This window comes from Xenopus laevis, chromosome 4L (assembly GCF_017654675.1).
Source record: "Xenopus laevis strain J_2021 chromosome 4L, Xenopus_laevis_v10.1, whole genome shotgun sequence".
NCBI classification, from domain to species: Eukaryota; Metazoa; Chordata; class Amphibia; order Anura; family Pipidae; genus Xenopus; species Xenopus laevis.
The window spans coordinates 50,890,532-50,910,555 of NC_054377.1; the positions used below are offsets into that span (position 1 = coordinate 50,890,532).

The 20,024-nt window shown below is 38.9% G+C and overlaps 1 protein-coding gene across 1 annotated transcript in view; it reads right to left on the reverse strand.

Moving 5' to 3' along the window:
* LOC108713505 (thymidine kinase 2, mitochondrial-like) overlaps positions 1-20,024 on the reverse strand; it is a 45,294-nt gene that overhangs the window by 10,125 nt on the left and 15,145 nt on the right. The window contains exons 2-5 of the mRNA XM_041591037.1: positions 14,650-14,739; positions 14,501-14,508; positions 14,127-14,192; positions 5,302-5,390 (exon numbers count right to left, since the gene is read on the reverse strand). Coding sequence (XP_041446971.1) covers positions 5,302-5,390; positions 14,127-14,192; positions 14,501-14,508; positions 14,650-14,739 — 253 coding nt within the window. The remainder of the gene's footprint in view (positions 1-5,301; positions 5,391-14,126; positions 14,193-14,500; positions 14,509-14,649; positions 14,740-20,024) is intronic.

Sequence of the window (20,024 nt, forward strand, 5' to 3'; positions counted from 1 at the left end):
TTAATAAATAATATTAAATTATAAAGTGCAATGCAAATGAATTACCGTAATTAATCCCCATTAATTGATTAGGAATTAATATGAAAATCCCAATTTAAAATTTAAAAACACCTAGATAAATAGTACTCATTGCTTTAATAAATTGATTATTAATAATATTGACTGAGGACAATTTAAACAATTAATTAAAATTGAGTCATAATATACTGATGATATAAAGTGCAGTGCTAATAGATATAAGTTAATAATAGACTAAAGTAGATTCTAAAAATATTTAGTAGTGACCATCAATTGAAAAGGATAAACACACCCAACTGCTTGATTAATGAGAATAGGAGGAATAAGAAAATTGTAGATGGTGGAGTCTACAAAACCATGGCCTCTTGAGAAAGTAGTAAACGTTAAATGAGGGAAATGTGTTAAGCACACACAAATGTGTAGGAGTAGTTTGCAGTGGTATTGTTTCCCAGTCTCTTCAGGCTGCCTCTCCAGACTGCTTTTAACTCTTTCCCCCTGCAACTCCCCTTCTCCTGAACAGTGGCGCTTCTATATTATACTCACATTCTTGTGCCTCTTCTCCAACTTTAGCTAGCCTTTCTTCCGAAATGGCTTCTTACAGATTTACTCTAGCCCCCACCTTCTTCAATTCAGCAGCCACTTCCCTTTCCTCGTTGTGTTCTTTTGCCACGGTCCCTTGTGCTCCTGCAGTCCAGCACCTCCCTATCAGCGTGTCACGTTACACTCACGCTGCATCCATTTAGAGTTCTAACAAGTAAGTTTGTGCACGCTGCATAGAAAAGGTGTTTGCTAATAAGATCGGTTCACAAGGGACAGGGGAAATTGGGGGTTATACTGTTAAGAGCTTTGTTTGTGTTATTTGACGCGAGTATAAGCCGAGATAGAGTTTTTCAGCACATTTTGGGTGCTGAAAAACTCGGCTTATACACGAGTATATACGGTATGTGGTGCGGAATCTATTCTAGATCAAATTATCAATTTGAGGAACAACCTAGCAAATGTCAAAAAAGCTGAGGTCTCTAAAGCTATAATTTGGACAAAGCAGACCTTCTATGAAAAAGGGGAAAGGCAGCATACTTTATTAGCGAGGAAGCTTAAAGACCAACAAGCATCGTCACGTATTAATGTAATTCAAACTAAAAAAGGGCAACTTACTTATGACCCAGTTCGAATTGGGACTCGGTTTCATGAATTTTATTACAATTTATATAACTTATCGAAATCTACCCCATTAAACAATAATATTGCTGTAGGTTCCACCAACGATTTCTTAAAAGATCTTAAATTGCCTAAATTCCAACTGGAGGATCTGCAACTATTAAATAAGGATATAACATTGGAAGAGCTAACACAGGTATTTAAAGGTATGCCAAATGGTAAAACCCCGGGACCAGATGGGCTACCTTATAGATACTATAAACTATTTTCACATATTCTCTCTCCCTATATGGTAAAACTTTTTAATCAGTATATGCAAGGAAATCCAATACCGAATTCCACTCAGACGTCATATCTTTCTCTTATACCCAAAGAAGGTAAAGACCCGACACAATGCACAAATTATAGACCCATAGCCCTCCTAAATTCAGATCTTAAACTTTTCTCAAAAATTTTGGCCAATAGATAAGCTCCGATAATGCCAAAGTTAATAAATCAAGACCAGGTAGAATTTATAGAAGGACGTCAGGCGGGGGATAATACAAGAAGGGTGATCAACCTTATTGAAATACTTAATAGAACAGGCACTCCAGCTGTCATCTTAAGTTTGGATGCTGAAAAAGCATTCGATGGGCTAAACTGGACCTATCTATTCACATTGCTTACTAACTTTAATCTAAAAGGCCCATTCTTTGAAGCCCTTAAAAATCTCTATAGCCAACCTTCAACCCAGTTAAAGTTGGCCGGTCAATCAGATAAGCCTATCTCAATAACAAATGGCACGAGGCAAGGGTGCCCTCTTTCGCCCCTGTTATATGCACTGAGTATTGAACCACTGGCAGCAGCGATAAGAGAGAGCCCTAATATAACAGGGGTGCCTCTTGGACCTAATCAGTTTAAAATTGCACTTTTTGCTGACGACGTCATTTTGTCACTAACCCATCCAACTGCATCGTTGTCTAGTTTGCACGCCCTGATAAAGGAATTAAGTATATTCTCAGGTTATAAATTAAATCTGTCAAAATCTGAGGCCCTATTCTTAAATGTACCTGTAGGAGAGCTTCAAACTCTGAAGGCTAATTCTGACTATAGATGGAAAAAGAATTCAATTACTTATTTGGGCGTTCAAATTACAACAAAATATGAATCATTATATCAAACCAACTTTAATCCTCTCATAAATCTAACTAAGCAATTGTTTGTGAAGTGGGCTCATTTCTCGATATCTTGGTTTGGAAGAATCACGGCAATTAAAATGAGTATCCTACCAAAATTTTTATATTTATTTGAAACCCTGCCGGTTATGGTGCCTAAGAGGACATTAAAAGAGATTTAAAATATATTTCATAAATTTATTTGGAGACAAAAAAGTCATAGAATAGCTAGATCAGTCTTGTGGCCTCAGGAGGCTTAGGAGTGCCCTGTATACAGACATACTATGAGGCAGCACAAATAAGACAAGTGATGGCCTGGTCATCTCAGATTTTTCCTAGTGCCTGGGTTAACATTGAAAACTCAGTGGCACTGGAAATCCCTATTAATGCACGAATATGGGCAGCTAGCATTAAAGATAAGGTAGGAAAGGGTTTGCTGCCAACCACACAGCTTACTATGAAGATTTGGTATAAATTAAGGCATAAACGGGAGTTGATGTCACAATATTTTTTGAATACAAGCTATCTACAAAACCCAAATTTTCCTCCAGGGATGAATACATCTTTCTGCAGGCGGTGGGGGTGGGGGCGGACAGGCATACTCACAATAAGAGAATTGCTAGATGAACTCACCTATACGCCTTTAACTTTTCAGGAATTAAAAAATTTAATGCCAAACTCCACTTTATATCAATTCGAATATCTCCAATTACGTCACTTTATAAATCCATATTGTATTAATGCAAAAGAAGCTGGGAGTCCAGCATTTGAAATATTAGCTAAGAAGGGCCTACCACAAAAGGGACTTATCTCTAAGATATACAGGCTTCTTAATAGACAATCCATAATAGGTATGGGACATCATAAGTATATGGTTAAGTGGAACATAAAAACAATGAACCGATTGTCTCAAAAAGATTGGGTGGGTATCTGGTGTAATGCAAAGCAAATGAGCACATGCTTAAGACAAAAAGAACATATCTATAAGATACTGATGTTCTGGTATTACACCCCCGATAGATTACATAAGCTATTTCCAGAGCATACGCCCCAATGCTGGAGCATTTGTGGAGAAATAGGTACATTACCTCATATCTTTTGGGAATGCCCAATTGTTAAACCAGTATGGATAGAAATTAAGAAGATACTAGACAGAATACTGACAAGTCCCACTAGATATAATTACCTTCTTATTGGGCAGACCCTTTGTGGGCTTATCAAAATCTAGCCAAAAGTTGGCAAACCATATTTTGACAGCTGCTCGAATAGCGATAGCATCTAAGTGGAAATCCCCTGAGTGTCTGAGTATTAAGGAAATTATTGATAGAGTGAATGCCAATAAGCGGTTTGAAGCAAATATAGCCCATTTACAAAATACAACTCCTCAATACCTTAAAACATGGTCTATATGGGAACTTGAAGATTTTGCTAACATGCCAAAGACTGAATAGTCTTTCTCTTTAGAAAACATGACAGCCAGAAAAATAATAGGAAAATTGGATGATAAAACCACTATCCTAAGAGACATAATTATTGGGTGTTCCGTTTCCACAACACGTGAAATTAGTGGTAAAGGAGGTGGTAGCAGCTAAGAACATTGTCATGGACACTGACTTATAGCTATGCACATAAGTGTGTTTTTTTTTGTTTTTTTTGTTTTTTTTTCTTCCTATATACATTATAGAATGCACAGGGGCACATATATGATCTATCACATAGATTTGTACACTTTTATGATGGCACGTATACACAAGAGGAGCACAGTATAAAGGATCCCCAGTAAATAGGGGAGTACTCACTAGGTAAGGTAGGCAATTACACTGCACACTATGCACTTTATTATCACGCACATGTTTTTTCACTTTTTTTTATTTACCCACTTCTTATCAATGATACATAAATGATATTTATTTAACTTGAGACATACACTTTTTTTTTTCTCTTTCTTTTATCACTTATCACATAAGAGTCACAAACTGTGGATAAGACGGCTGAAACGGGCTACCAACATCTCTTGAAGATTATGTGGGCTTCAAATGGGGGGTGAGAAGCCCATATATATATTTGGAAGCTTTAAAAGAGGAATTCCTTATAAAGGAATAATACTAAAATGGTGATGGAATATGGCTAAGTGTTAGAACATATAGATGAAGGAGAGGAGTGGCTACAGACAATGAAACAGAGAATAAGGCCGGATATGAATATATATGCTTAGCCTACCAATGGACATCAAATGAGTTTTGTTGTTGTTTTTGTGATGTTTGTATTTGTATTTTTTCTTCTTTTAATGTGTTCTTCTTGTTCTGTACTTGTTTATCTGGAAAAAAGGAAAATTTCTTAATAAATATAAGTAAAAAAAAGCCCTCTACTATTCATCTTCAACTTGGGTCCTTACAATTAAATGTCAGTCCTGATAGCTGCATAACAACTTCATACAATGTAAATAATACAAAAACCTCCAAAAATAAGAAAAGGATAACCAGTTGCAAATTGTCTTAGCATGTCACTACAGTAAAAAAAATATACTAAAATACAGAGTGCCCATTTGTTTTTAGATGGGGTCAGTGACCCCCATTTAAAAGCTGGAAAGAGTCAGAGGGCGGTAAATAATTTAGAAACTAAAAAAAAAATGAAGGCCAACTGAAAAGTTGCTTAGAACTGGCCATTCTATAACACACTAAAAGTTCACTTAAAGGCCAACCGCCCCTTTAACATGTGTCAATTGTGTCATTACATTACAGGCTGTAAGCTTACATTACAGGTTGTAGGGCTCACTAAACTTCCTGTTTCCACTGTGTAAACCCTTTTCTGTTAGTTGGTAAGTACCAATATGTTATATTACTGTATAGCACATATAGCAGTATATAGAAACTACTCAACATATATGTTAGCAAAAAGTCAAAGGACAAAAGGAAACAACATGAAAATAACACTGGTACAGCTAATACATCACAGCAGAGGAGGGTATTACCGATTAAATCAACCGAGGTGTCGATGTTCTTTACAATCCACTCAAACCATTCTGTTAAAATGGCATTATCCATTTCTGGCATTTTGCAGCTGTACAATACACAAGAGTTAATTAAAAGGTTTCTCTCTGCATTCCAGGGGATTAAATTCCAGTTGTTTAGGATAGCATCTGAGTATAGCATTTTGAGTGCAAATATTCTAATGAAGTTTGTTGGCTATAATAAATATTTGCTGAAATAAAAGATAGTATTTTACAAAGACACAGGCAATCCCTATTGAGATCTGCTAAGAAGGAACATAAAGGGGGGGGGCGTGGCCGCATGACACGCAGTGCAGTCGCATAGTAAAGAGCTCCGCGGTCCGTGCCCGAATTACCGCACATTAATACCTGCACCAGAGTCAACTGAACCCCCACAAAGCAAAACCTACCTCTCCTGAAACCGTAAGTACTGACAGGATGGGGAAAAACAAGCCACAGACAACACGGCGCACATCTCCTTCGCCCACGGAGCGCATCCAAGATGGCAGCCGCAACGGAGCTAAACTGAATCAGGAGGCAGGGAGGCAGGGAGATAGGAACTGGCGGCGGAGCAGCAAAGTGGCTGGAAAGGTATGCCAGAGAAACACTAATGGCAAGTAAGCCACAGATCCCTGAGGCAGATCACACTAACTCCAATGGAAACCCCCCCTGCCCAACACATAGCACATAGAGGCAGAGATACATGCCCTGGGACAGAAGTAGCTCCACAACCTACCCTCTAAGAGCTAATGGCATTAATATCATCTAACCATGCCACTACCATTGGAAAGATGGATGAACTAAAGGCTGATATTAATATAATGCATCATGACATACAAAAAATACGTGAATGCACACAAGAAGTAGAGAGGAGAGTCAGTGACATAGAGGGCACCATCCAGCCCATGCCCAGCACTCTACAATCTATGGCCCGTAGAATAGCAGAAATGGAGGTAAAAACAGATGATTTGGAGAATACACTGAGGCGAAATAACATCAGAATAGTAGGGATGCCAGAGAGAGTGGAAGGTCGCAAACCAGAGCAATTCATAGAACAATGGCTGAAAGAAACTTTTGGCTCTAATACCTTCTCTACGGCCTATACCATTGAAAGAGCCCACAGAATACCAGTGCGGCCGCCGCCACCAGGGGCACCCCCACGTTCCTTGATAGCCCTGCTCCTTAACTACAAGGACAGGGACACAATGCTACAAGAAGCCAGGAAAAAGGGCAACCTCACATATGAAAATGGCAGGATATCAATCTACCCAGAGTTCTCGCTGGAAATCAGGAAACAAAGAATGAAATTCACTGATGTGAAAAAACGACTACAGAACCTACACCTCCCCTATGCCATGATATTCCCGGCTAAACTCACTTATTAAATTCCCCCGAAGAAACAAGTTACATGGCTGGACACCAGACAGCCTGGGTCACCACAGAGATGAAATCTGGGGGGGGGGGAAGCAACCGATGACAACATAAACACAGTTACTACACTACAAATGGCTCTGATAACTCTAGAAAGGGCACGGAACTGAAGAGCTCCCACTTTTCAACTTGACAGCACTTATCTGGATTCTAGTCCACGTATATCAGGTTATTTTCTAAGTTATGGGTATATATCCACTATCACAAATGTTGGGTACGATAGTGGATGGGGAGGGACAAGGGAATGTTATGTTAAAAATTTTCTGCAGATTGACACTCTACCTAAAATCAAATCAAATGAGTACACACACATGCTGGTCAGTCACAGCCAATAATACAATCTATTATACATACATTAATGGCCAAAAATACACTATCCTCAAATCATGGTGGAAATAACTATCATCTCATGGAATGTTAAAGGCCTGGGTACATCAATTAAAAGGGGCCTAATGAACAACTTCTTGAAAAGAAACCACCCGCACATTATCCTATTACAGGAAACCCCCCTGGATGGCAGGAAACTGAACACCCTTAAGAGACCATCGATATGAGCATCATACCATTCCCCATTGTCTACATACTCACGTGGTGTCTCCATACTCATAGCCAAATCATACCTATGCACCCTTCACCATGTAATTTCAGACCCAGGGGGAAGATACCTGATCATAAAAGGGCAAATACATGGTAAACTACTCACTATTGTCAATATATATCCCCTATTGTGAGGACATACTCCATACCATAATGGAAAAAATAGCAACAATCCCATTAGCCCCAGTGATAATAATGGGTGATTTTAATATTGTCATTAATCCAAACTTGGATAGGCTACCCAAACCCACAAGACATGATCCATCCCTGGCTAGATGGGCTGATACATTCAACTTAACGGACTTGTGGCATTCCAGACACCCAGAGGTGGCACAGTATACCTGCTATAGTGCCACACACAAAACTTTGTCCAGAATTGACCTTACCCTGGGATCACTAGAAATGGAACTAGCCCCTCAGTTAGTAGTTAAACATTATCCTACTATATATACTAATAACAATCCTGATAAAAAAAGTTTGGGAGTGATGATATTGTTACATAAAGATATCCCATTTCAATTTAAGGATAAATTAGTAGATGCAGAAGGAAGATTGTTGGCTATAAAGGGATCAATTGCTGGTTTTAAGGTTACAATAGTAAATATGTATGTACCTAACCATGGGCAATCTACGTTTATTCAGAAGGCTCTAAACCTTATTGAAACTTTTACAGAAGGTCTTCTGATTTTGGGAGGAGATTTGAATGTCACACTGAACCCTTTAGTTGACTCCTCTAAGTCTAAGACGAATATATCTTATAGGGGTCTGAAGGGTATTAAGATGGCTCTCACGTCTTTTGGCTTGGTGGATATATGGCGTAGCTTTCATCCAAAGACGCAGGATTATACACATTTTTCAAAAGCTCATCAAGGTTATACTAGAATTGATTATTTTCTTATCTCACAAAATTGGTTGCATTTGTTTTATCAGTCAGATATAGGCCCAACTACCGTGTCGGATCACCCCCCAGTCACAACCTCATTTAATATTCCTAATACTTCTAAGCCAGAATTTAATTGGAAATTTAATGATACATTGATCCACAAACAGGATACTAAGCAACTGATAAATGCAATGATTGCCAAAATATTGGAAAAAAATTAGACATCAGATGTATCCGCAAAAACCTTATGGGAAACATTAAAATGTGTATTGAGGGGGAATATTATAGCATTATGTAGTGTCCAGAAAAAACAAAGGGAGAAGGACATAAATGTTCTTATTGCAGAAATACGTAATTTAGAACAAACACATAAAGAGAGCTTAGCAAAGCAAATACTCACGACCTTAGAAAGTAAAAGGGTACAATTAAAATCTTTACTTGACCAATATACGTATAAAGCGTATATGAGAAGTAAACATGCATTTTATGAGTTTAACAAAAAACCTACCAAACACTTTTCGAACCCAATACAAATATAATGTCAATCAAAGACCAGCAGCAACACACTGGATATGCTACTACGGAAATAGCAAGTTGTTTTCAGCAGTTTTACCAATCTTTATATAAACTTCAAAAGGGAGCACCCTCTTCTCAGTTGTGCCATGAAATCTCCAATTTCATTGAAGAAGCTAAGTTAAAAACTATGTCAGCTCAACAAAAGATATACTGGATAGCCCATTTACATTAGAGGAAATATGTACTACAATTGACTCACTAGCATCAGTGAAGAGCCCTGGCCCAGATGGGTATGGAGCCCTTTATTATAAGACCTATAAAGATACATTAGCACTGATACTTTTATCTTATTTTAATTCCATAAATAAGGATAATGGCTTTCATCCCCAAGCGACAGAAGCGCATATCACGGTTATTCCTAAACCGGACAAGGATCCTCAACAATGTACCAGTTACCGTCCCATATCTTTAATCAATGTTGATCTCAAGATATATGCCAAAATGATCACAGAAAGGTTAAAAAAGTACTTGCCTCTACTCATCCACCCCGATCAGACAGGCTTTATTCCTAGGAGAGAAGGAAAGGAAAACACTGTTAAGGTAATTTCTTTAATGCATTATGCTATCGAAAAAAACAACCCATCCTTTCTCCTTACTACGGATGCGGAAAAAGCCTTCGACAGGGTTTCCTGGCCATTTTTGGAAGCCACTTTATCAGGATTTGGAATTGGGAATATAATGAAAAACAGAATTTTAGCATTATACAAAAATCCCACGGCCAGAATAAGAGTTAATGGCATATTATCTCCCAAAATTGAAATTGCTAATGGGACTAGGCAGGGGTGCCCGCTCTCCCCTTTACTGTTTGTTTTAGTTCTAAAGACCTTATTATCTCATATTAGACAAAATCCAGATATTGCAGGCATAATTGTTAAGAACAGAGAGTATAAAATAGCAGCGTTTGCGGATGATTTATTATTATTTATTACTAAACCAAATATTACCGTACCTAATATAATGGTATTATTTAAGTTATTTGGGAAACTTTCAAATTTTAAAATAAATTTTAGTAAATCGAAAGATATGAACATTAATTTGCCAATTCAATCCCAAACTCTGTTAGAACACAACTTTCCATTTCGCTGGACTAATAATGCTATAAAATATTTAGGTGTTAAAATACCAACCAAATCTAATTTAGTATACCAAGAAAGTTTTATCCCACTGCTCAAGGTATTGGAGCATAAAATAGAAAATTGGAAGAAATTAAGATTGTCATGGTTCGGTAGAGTACAAACGGTTAAAATGATACTAATGCCAAAAATTCTTTACCCACTTCAAGTATTACCAGTCCATATACCGCAAGCTTTTTTTTACCTCCCTTAAATCAATGATTTCTAGATATATATGGTCAGATAAAAGTCCTAGGATTAAATACAATAATTTCATACGCCCAAAAGATAAGGGAGGCCTAGCAATTCCAGACCCATTTACGTATTACAGAGCAATACATCTGGTTAGAGTATTAGCATGGTATAATACAAAAGAACCAAAAGCTTCATTAGAAATAGAAAAAGCCCATGTTGACATCCCTCTAGAAAACCTTTTGTGGACTAATAAAGAAGTGACCAGAAAATACGTCCGGAACCATCCCACTATAAAACCGACTTTGGATATATGGTTTTCAAGCAGAGAGGATCTTACCCCTAAGCCTTATAAACTCCAACCTTTGACTATGAATCCTGAGTTCCTGCCGAGTTTAGATCAGGGCACATTTGTAAATTGGAAACAATATGATACTAAACCCATCAAATTGAAAGATTTTTTTAAAAGAGGGATGAGATTGTCCTTGACAAAAGTACAGAAAAGATGGGGGAGACATCCTAGAGACCTTTTGTGTTACAACCAAATATCCCATTATCTATCATCTATTACCCGCATAGGTTGGGAAAGAGAAAATACCAGTTGGGAAAATATAATGGAAGGTATATGCCCGATAAGTATACCTTTATCTGTAATCTACAAATTGATTATACAAGCACAAAATCTTCCTGATCCGCCCTGCATAAAAAATTGGGAGAAATAAATGGGAGTGGAATTTTTAAATCACTGCACAAAAGTTCGAGAGCGTCTAGGACAAAGGGAACTCTGTCTAAATTAGTAACTAGATGGTATTACACACCAGTACGTTTATTTCAGATATACCCGGATCATAGTAAAGAATGTTGGAGATGTAATTTGTTTGAAGGTACCTTTGTTCATCTTTGGATCGAATGTGTGAAATTTAGGGAATATTGGTCGTTAGTGGGCAGAACCATAAAGGATCTCACTGGGATTGAGATTGATACTCGTAAACCCTTATTGATTTTGTTCCACTTAGATATAAGATCTAATGAGATAATACATAATGAGCTTTTTCTGCATCTTATTCAGTCAGCCAAGGCTTTAATTCCATGCAAATGGAAGTCTCCTATACCTCCTACATATATTGAGTGGATACACAAAATAGAAGAAACCCGAAAGTTAGAGGAAATTGCTTATATTTTAAGAAATTAAAGTGGGAAATATTGGTCCGTTTGGAAGCCGTGGATATTGTTTATTCAATATCAAAATCTGGATTATGATAATCACAGGATATGTTTTTAACTTCTTATCTTAAATTTTCTCTTGCCCCTAAGCTACTTTTTAGACCGTATAGGTTTGTGGTGTTTATTATTTGTTGAAATATGAAATATTTTGTTGATATGTGACTATGTACATCTATACTTGGTTTCCGTACTACGATGTATTGGATGTTTTTATTGTGTAAATGATTGCAATGCTTCATCCCTACATCTTTCCCCATCCTTTTTTTCTTTTCTCTTCTGTATCTTTCTTTTACGTCTCTATATTAATAAATAAAGAATATTCAAAAAAAAAATGTATGCAGATTATATGCCAATATATCTATACAACATGACAACTCAGGCACCAGAGTCATAGCCACTTTAGACAATGAAAAGGCATTCGACTGGAATGGCCATACCTATGGGAGACCCTACAAGCCTTTGGCTTCAGAACAAATATGATAAAATGGATACAGGCACTATACAAGGACCCTGAAGCTATAATACGACTAACCTAAATATATCACCACTTTTTAGATTGAACAGGGGTACAAGGCAGGGATGCCCCCTTTCGCCACTTTTATTTGCAATAGCAATGGAACCACTGGCAATTAAGATCCGTAACTCAGAGGATATAACAAGACTTAAACTGGGGCCACTAACTGAAATAATGTCATTGTTTGCGGACGAAACCCTACTAAACCTTGCCAATCCTCAAACAGACTTGGTGGCGGCTCTGTCTACAATAAACATGCATACTAGATTTTCTGGCCTGAAAATTAACTGGCAAAAATCTAACCTTTTTGCAATAGACAAACACCCGACACCACCACCATCACTTCCTGGAGGCTTACAATGGGCTACCCAGTTCAAATATCTGGGAGTAATGATATATGTGGATACAAACAAATTTCTAGAATTAAATTTAGAACAACTCATAAATCTCCTGGAAAGAAAAGTTAAAGCCTGTCCAGGACTCCCAATCTCAGTCTTGGGCTGTATCAACTTATTCAAAATGACTAGACTGCCAAAATGTATCTATATTCAGACAGTCACCAAAGAAAATACCCTCTACAACCTTCCTCAAGATAAGAACTCTGCTCTCACAGCTGTATTGGAATAGATCCATCCCGAAAATTAGCCTAATGAAACTACAACTCCCCAAGGATATGGGTGGCCTGGCAGCCCCCAACATGTTCCTATATTACCTAGCAGCCAAACTTAACACTGCCTGGTGGTGGGCATGGACAACCCGGCAATGAGGATAGAGGCCCAGATTGTGGGTTCATACGAAGGCCTTAAAAACTTGCTATATAGAGGCTGTACATATACTAATAAAATAACTTCTGCCATGAGGGAAATTGTATGGGCATGGAAAACAGCTCTAAATCTATTCCCCAAACCACAGAACTATTGCTCCAACTACACACCTCTCTGGTGCAACCCGAATGCTACCACATCTGGAAACAATCCCAGACCCTCAGCTCTGGGCCTCCCACAAAATAAAATACGTGAGCGATATTATACAAGGGCCGGGTATAAGGGACTTTGGCACGCTTAAACAAATCTTTGCGCTCCCTAACACTATGTTCTTCCAATACTTACAACTAAGGCACGCAGTGCAAGCTCAATTCCCACCACCCCAATTGTTACCTCCCCGAGGAAACTGGAAGAACTGGTTCACTCCTCAACACTACAAAAACCATTATCTTCCTTCTATGCACACCAAATTCAAATTCACAGGATTTCCCCCACATTTGAGGATGAATGCCCTACATGCCACCAATCCCTGGCACACTTATTTCATATGGTATGGACTTGCACTAAAATAACCCAATTTTGCTCCTCAGTAACAGAATTTATTTCTCTAACAATGGATCTCCCGATTGCAATTAGTTTTATTTTTTTATTACTTACAGTTTTTGAGTTATTTAGATTTTTATTCAGCAGCTTTCTAGTTTGCTATATTAGTAATTTGGTTGCTAGGGTCCCAATAACCCTAGCAACCATGCATTGATATGAATAAGAGACAGGAATATGAATAGATGGCCTGAATACAAAGATGAGTAATACAAAGTAGCAATGACTATACATTTGTAGCTTTACAGTCCATTTGTTTTTAGATGGGGTCAGTGACCCCCATTTGAAAGGTGGAAAGAATCAGACGAAAAAGGCAAAGCATTTAAAAACACTAAAAAATAAATAATGAAGACTTGAAAAGTTGGAAATATTGAAAAGTTGCTTAGAATTGGCCATTGTACAACACACTAAAAATTAACTGAAAGGTGAACCACCCCTTTAATGTATTTGTGTCAACATTTGAATCCAACAGCAAATACGTACAAAATGTTATTTGTCACTGTTAACCGATTTTGCAAAAGCATGCTAAACTGAATAAATACTGTAACCAATCAGCCATTGTGCGGAACACAAGTGCGGAGAGTGCAACTGCACTCGCACTAGTAAAGCCGAATTTGCGGGTTCAAAACCGGAAATTCGGTTCTTAAAAGTACCAGGAGCGGCTTTTTGCCGCCCCTGGAAACGTACCTCACGCTAACGCCTGAGCTCGCCTCAGCTCGCCTCATTGGCGGAGCACCACTGTTTCTGCATTGTCATGAGGACCACAATGAAGGCCAGTAAGAATTCTGGTTAAAGTAGAGTTGAAGGGGAAAAAAGTTAACTGTGGCTTAATGGCTGACACAAAATTATTATTATTACATTATATATTTCATATCATATATTATTGTCTGTAAAAAAAAACTAATCATCACTACCTTTGATACAAGTTTTCTACAAAGATATACTTTGCACTGTAAATCGTAAAGACGTCCGTACCAATTCTATGGTGTGCATTTCCAGTTTTTCTCATTATCCAGCAAAAAAAAAAAAAGAAGAGACCTTTCTCATGTACTGTATGTATACACAGTATATACATAAATAAATAAAATGTATGGCCTTAGGATATATCTATATATATGTATATATATATATATATATATATATATATATATATATATATATATATATATACTGTATATATATATATATAAATGCTCTTGGTACAGTAAGCCAAACTTCTAGGCTGCCTGAGTTACCCCATTACCAAAGTGCCCTAAGCAAGACTGGGCAGAAGTTCAATTTACTGTACCTTCCAAACTACTGTATATAGGATGAAATTAAAAAAAAACAAAAAAAAACATAAGGGATTTTTTGGGGATAACATGGAGAGCATTTTTTTTAAATGTTCCAAAATTGTGTCACACTTTATACCACTTTATGTACCCCTCCCAAACGTACTGATGGTTTGGTGTGAATATCCAACATAGTGAGTTGAACGTACGTCTGCAAAGTTAAGCTCCATTTGTTAGGATTTTGATACAGTAAACCCTGAAAATAAATCAATAGACAATAGATATATATTACATAAATACATATTAAAAAACTGAAAGTGTAACAAATTGACATTTATGGGGGCATAACAAAATGGTGAGAGATATCCCAAAGAACGATTAGAGGCAAGTAAGATATATTTTGAGTGGATAGTACTGTATAGTATATGGGTACCTCATATTAAAGAAAACAGTAGAAATCATATTCTTATATCCTGAAGGGATTGTAGTAACCCATGCGAAAAGAAAATCAAGAAAAGTAAAAAGAATGTAAGGGTTCTAAAACCTAAAAATAGTAATGTACATTAAGGGAAATGGAAAAAAGCAACCTTCATTCACTTAGGGATAAAAATAAATAAAATCTATAAACGTTACTTCAGTGTCGGGCCAAGTCAGCCAGGCGCCCCAGGCAACCTGGCCGACTACGTCGCCCCCCTGCTGTATTGAAGAGCGCATGTGCCACTGACGAGCGAATGCGCATGCACTAATGACTGCGCCGATGACACACGAACGTGCACAGAGGACACACAAATGCGCATGCGCAGAGGACGCACACACTCGGAATAGGAGAAAAACTGCTGCCACAGCTTCTGGAACTAGGGGTAGGCGTCGGAAGAGGTACGTGCCTGGCGCCCCTCCACCTTTGCGCCCTAGGCACGTGCCTCTTCTGCCTACCCCTAGTTCCGGCCCTACTTCATATGACCAAAAGTTTACTAAGGCAGCAATAGTAAAAATGTTTAATATCCATAGATTACAAAAATTGGTTATTGTAAGGGATAAAAAAAAAAAGAAAGTTACCCTTTGTACCAAATATAATGAAGCAAGTAGTGATTTAAAAAGGATTATATACAAACATTGGCATCTGGTTACAGCAGATTCAGTATTAAGAGTATGTTAGACAACCATTAGTGTGCTTTAGAAAAGTGAAAACTATAAAGGACTTTATATGCAATGTTTTATGCAACTAAAACTTGTCTCCAAACCAGGAATTCAAAAATAAGCACCTGCTTTGAGGCAACTGGGAGCAACATGCAAGGAGTTGGTGATCAAGATGTTATTCTTGAGCCACTGCTCTAGTGCATGGGGTAAGAAAAAGAACACCTAAAATCATTTCAATATAAAGGGCCAGGGCCGCCATCGGGGGGGGGACAGGGGGGAGAGTTGTAGGGGGCCCGAGGGTAAGCGGGGCCCTGCCACGTTGCACTTTCTTGATTAGCCTTGCCCCCTTGCCTTCTGAGAGCTGCTGACTCCGGGAAGGCAGGACGGGAGCACGAGGGGAGGAATCTACTGTCCATTACTTCCCCTTATTGGTCACTGAGTTTAAGTCCCGGCTGAGCTACTCAGGGATTGGATAGCTGAGGTTTCTCCTCCAGCTCATCCAATCACCATGCAACTTTACCAGGACTTGAAATTCTGTGACCAATAAGAGAAGAAAATGCTGTCACTGGAAGAAGATGCAGCCACCTGTGCTCCCCTCCTCCCTTCTGTAGTTGGCAGCTCACTGACAGTAGGTGGACAACACTAATAAAGTAAGTGTAACATGGCAGGGCCCCCCTAAAGGTAACCCTTTCTGGTTCCTGTTGTGTGGTGGGGCCCTGGGCACCAAATGTTTTTTAAACTTCTGGGGGTGCAAGTTTTTTTATATGGACATTTAAGTGGGGACCTGGCCACCAATTTTCTTATAATGTGGGGGGGGGGCCCTAGCCACCAATTTTTTTCCCCATGTGGGGTCCTAGCCACCAATATTTTTTAATGGGGGGCCCTGACCACAAATGTTTTTTTAATGGGGGGGGCCCTGACCACCAATATTTTTTTATTAACATGTGGGAACCGTAGCCACCAATATTTGTTTTTTTTTAGTGTGTGGTGGGGGGTGGACCTGTGGGGTGGGGAGTGAGGACCTGTAGGCGGGGCTTGCGGTGGGCGCAGCCCAGGGGGCCCAGGAAATTTTTTTGTATGGGGCCCTTTGATTTCTGATGGCGGCCCTGTAAAGGGCACTTTCAAATGTGAACGTAAGAGATGTATAGCCTGATCCCTCTGATAGATGGTTATGCAAATTGTGACTCCGTTTACATTATATATTTACTGATTTGCCCATGCAAAAAAATATATGTAGGTAGAACGAAATGGTCAGGTTGGATGTAGGATTGGTGAGCGTATCCAAAATATTAAGGCCAAAAGAACAAATCAAAGTGTTTCTAGGTATTATACTGAAAAACAAAATGGGGACACTAGTGGAACTACAAATGTATGTTTGGAATTAGTACTGGCCACATATAAGGGAGGTGATTGTCTAATGAGGTTAAGACAAAGGGAAACCTTTTGGATATTTTAACAGAATAGCCTACAACCTAACACTGGTGATGTCACTTTAAAAAAATTTTATGCCAGTTGTATATGGTTTTTAAATGTATGTTGTTATTATATTGGTTATTATAGTATGTTTTATGTATTATTTTTTAGCATTTGACATTTATATATTTTGAGATTGATATTTTGTGCCACTGCCATGGTGATTTAACACAATCCCTTTGGTGCTATAGGAAGGAAGAGAAGCACATGGATGATTGGAGTTCTTTTGCCCTGCCCAGAGAGGATGTGTACATCACTTCTTGGATCCTCATGTGAAAGAGAGGCTTGGCTAGGGGAGCACTCTATGGTGTGGTGATGTCATCAGGCACATGACACATGTGCATGGTACCACATGATTAGGTAGACCAATGGGGATTAGGTTAAGAGGAAGTTCCACATGGGGGAGGCACAGTGTTTGTGTTTCAAGGGTAATCATATGGAAATGGCATATATCCAGCTCAGGAAGTGTGGCGCACCAAGTGAAACGCGTAGAGGAATTAATATTGTGGATTTGGACTGAACATTTGTTCAATGCTATTTTAATTTCAAATCTTGTGAGTATACCTGGTTGGGGGCTCTTTTATTAACAATTAAAAAGCTATTCTTCACTATATGACATTCCTATCTTTGGTTTATTCAAGGTTGTGAATATTGATTTAACTGTGTTTGGCCTATATACTTCTTAAATCTGGTGAGTAGGTATTCTCTCCAGAGAAGTTTCTTATTACCTTTATTAGTGGGTTTACCATACTGACACAGTGGATGTGTTTTTGCATTTTTTAATGAGCACTTGTGTATCTTGATATTCTGCACCAGGCGTTTTCTTGTTTGCACTTCCCGACAGAATATATTTTCAAGCCTATGTGTTAGTCCTGCAAGATGGACAGGGTGCAATCAAGCTGTATACCTCGAATACAGTGCTAATTGGACTTTTTTGCTTAATAGGGGTAGCTTTCTCCTGAGTTTCCTTCTCTGTCAAGGTTTTACAACAAGAGTGGGCTTTCAGGAGCATAGAAACACCCTGTATTTTATTAAACTAAAGCAGTGATCCCCAACCCGTAGTTTGCTAGCAATATGCTGCTCGCAGCTCCTCTTGGTGGTGTTAATGTAAGCTTATCAGCAGGTGTCCATTTAGCAAAGTGGATTCCGGCACTGTGCCAGCAATACGAGCGCTCCCTTCTTTCCAGCCCCATACCGGTACTGCTTTACCCAGCAGATCCCTACTCACTAGACCTGTGTAATAGGAAGCATTTTAATAGATTGTGTGCCAGCAAAATCCCTTCTCCCTGAATCACCATAAGAAGCATGTTAAAAGCATGGGTAAAACAGTACTGGTATGGGGCTGGAATTAAGGGAGCGCTCTGTAGCCTAACAATAATCTTCTTGCTGGCAGAAGAAATGCTTGCATATCCTGCATTGAGCACTAATAACAGCGGAATACTTTCTGTCCCTCCCTTCCCAACCCAGCACAATATTTTTCTGACGCCTTGATGTCATATGCCAGCCCACAGTGAGCCCTTCTCCCTGCCATTACTGTGCCAATTTTGATAATTCCACATTCTCTGTAACTTCTTCTCCCTCACCTATTACCTTGTTGTACCATTATTATTCCCAACTCCGCATGATTACTATTTCTGTGCTGCCCAGTCTCCTTGTGCCACCTACTCATCCACTTCTCACTGCCAGGGCCAGACCAAGGTATTTTGGCTAGAGCTTCAATCAGTGCCCCCCCCCGTCCTGCATTACCATTTCACACCTTATCATTCATATTGCTCTGTATCTGTTGCAGCACCTATCATATTGCCCCAATTTGTACCTGTGCCAACGGCTGTCAATTCCTCAGATTGCCCTCAATCTGTGCCAGCATAAGCAAAAACATCCATCATATTGTTACCCCCAATCTGTACCTATGCCATTGGCAGCCAAAAACCGATCATATTGCCCCTAATTTGTACCTTTGCCAGCAACAGCCAAAAATCCATCATATTGCCCACAAATGTACAGTATACCTGTGCCAGCAGAAGTCAAGAGGGAGGTTTCACGGGCAAGAAGGGGATGGAACAGGCAGTTTATAAAACTGTGCATGCATATTGTACTTCCGGGAGTCTTGGACTAGAGCGTCAAACAGGGCCAGCTGACAATAGGCTGTGGGAAGGAGGAGCCTGAAACGCTGGGTGTGGAAAAGCGGCGGAAACTTCCAGGCTCATGTTGCAATGTAAGTAGCTGCTGGGTGTCGTGTAAATATCAAATTAGCTATTAATAAAAGTACATGAGACGATGCTGCTGCATTCGAGCCTGCAACGTGGAAGAGTATGAATTCATGTCCTGTCCTGAAATACAAGTGATCTCTTATTACCCAGAAGCCTCTTTTAGTTAACACTCATCTGTCCCATATCAATCCTCAGACAGGGCAGACAAAGTGGGAGATATCTAAAAAAAATTTCACATACACAATGGTCCCCCATTACGTCTTGACACGTAAGGAGGGAGCATTGGGTGTTTGAAACTTGTCAAGATGTAAGGGGGACGTGTCAATATTTTTCCATTTTTTTGATCTACGCAATGGTCCTCCCTTACATCTTGACAAGTTTCAAACACCCAATGCTCCCTCCTTACGTGTTAATATTTTTCCATTTTTTTCACCTGCGCAATGGTCCCCCCCTTATGTCTTGACAAGTTTCAAACACCAAATACTCCCTCCTTAATGGTCAATATTTTTCCATTTTTTTCACCTACGCAATGGTCCCCCCCTTACGTCTTGACAAGTTTCAAACACCAAATGCTCCCTCCTTAATGGTCAATATTTTTCCATTTTTTTCACCTACGCAATGGTCCCCCCTTACGTCTTGACAAGTTTCAAACACCCAATGCTCCCTCCTTAATGGTCAATATTTTTCCATTTTTTTCACCTGCGCAATTGTCCCCCTTATG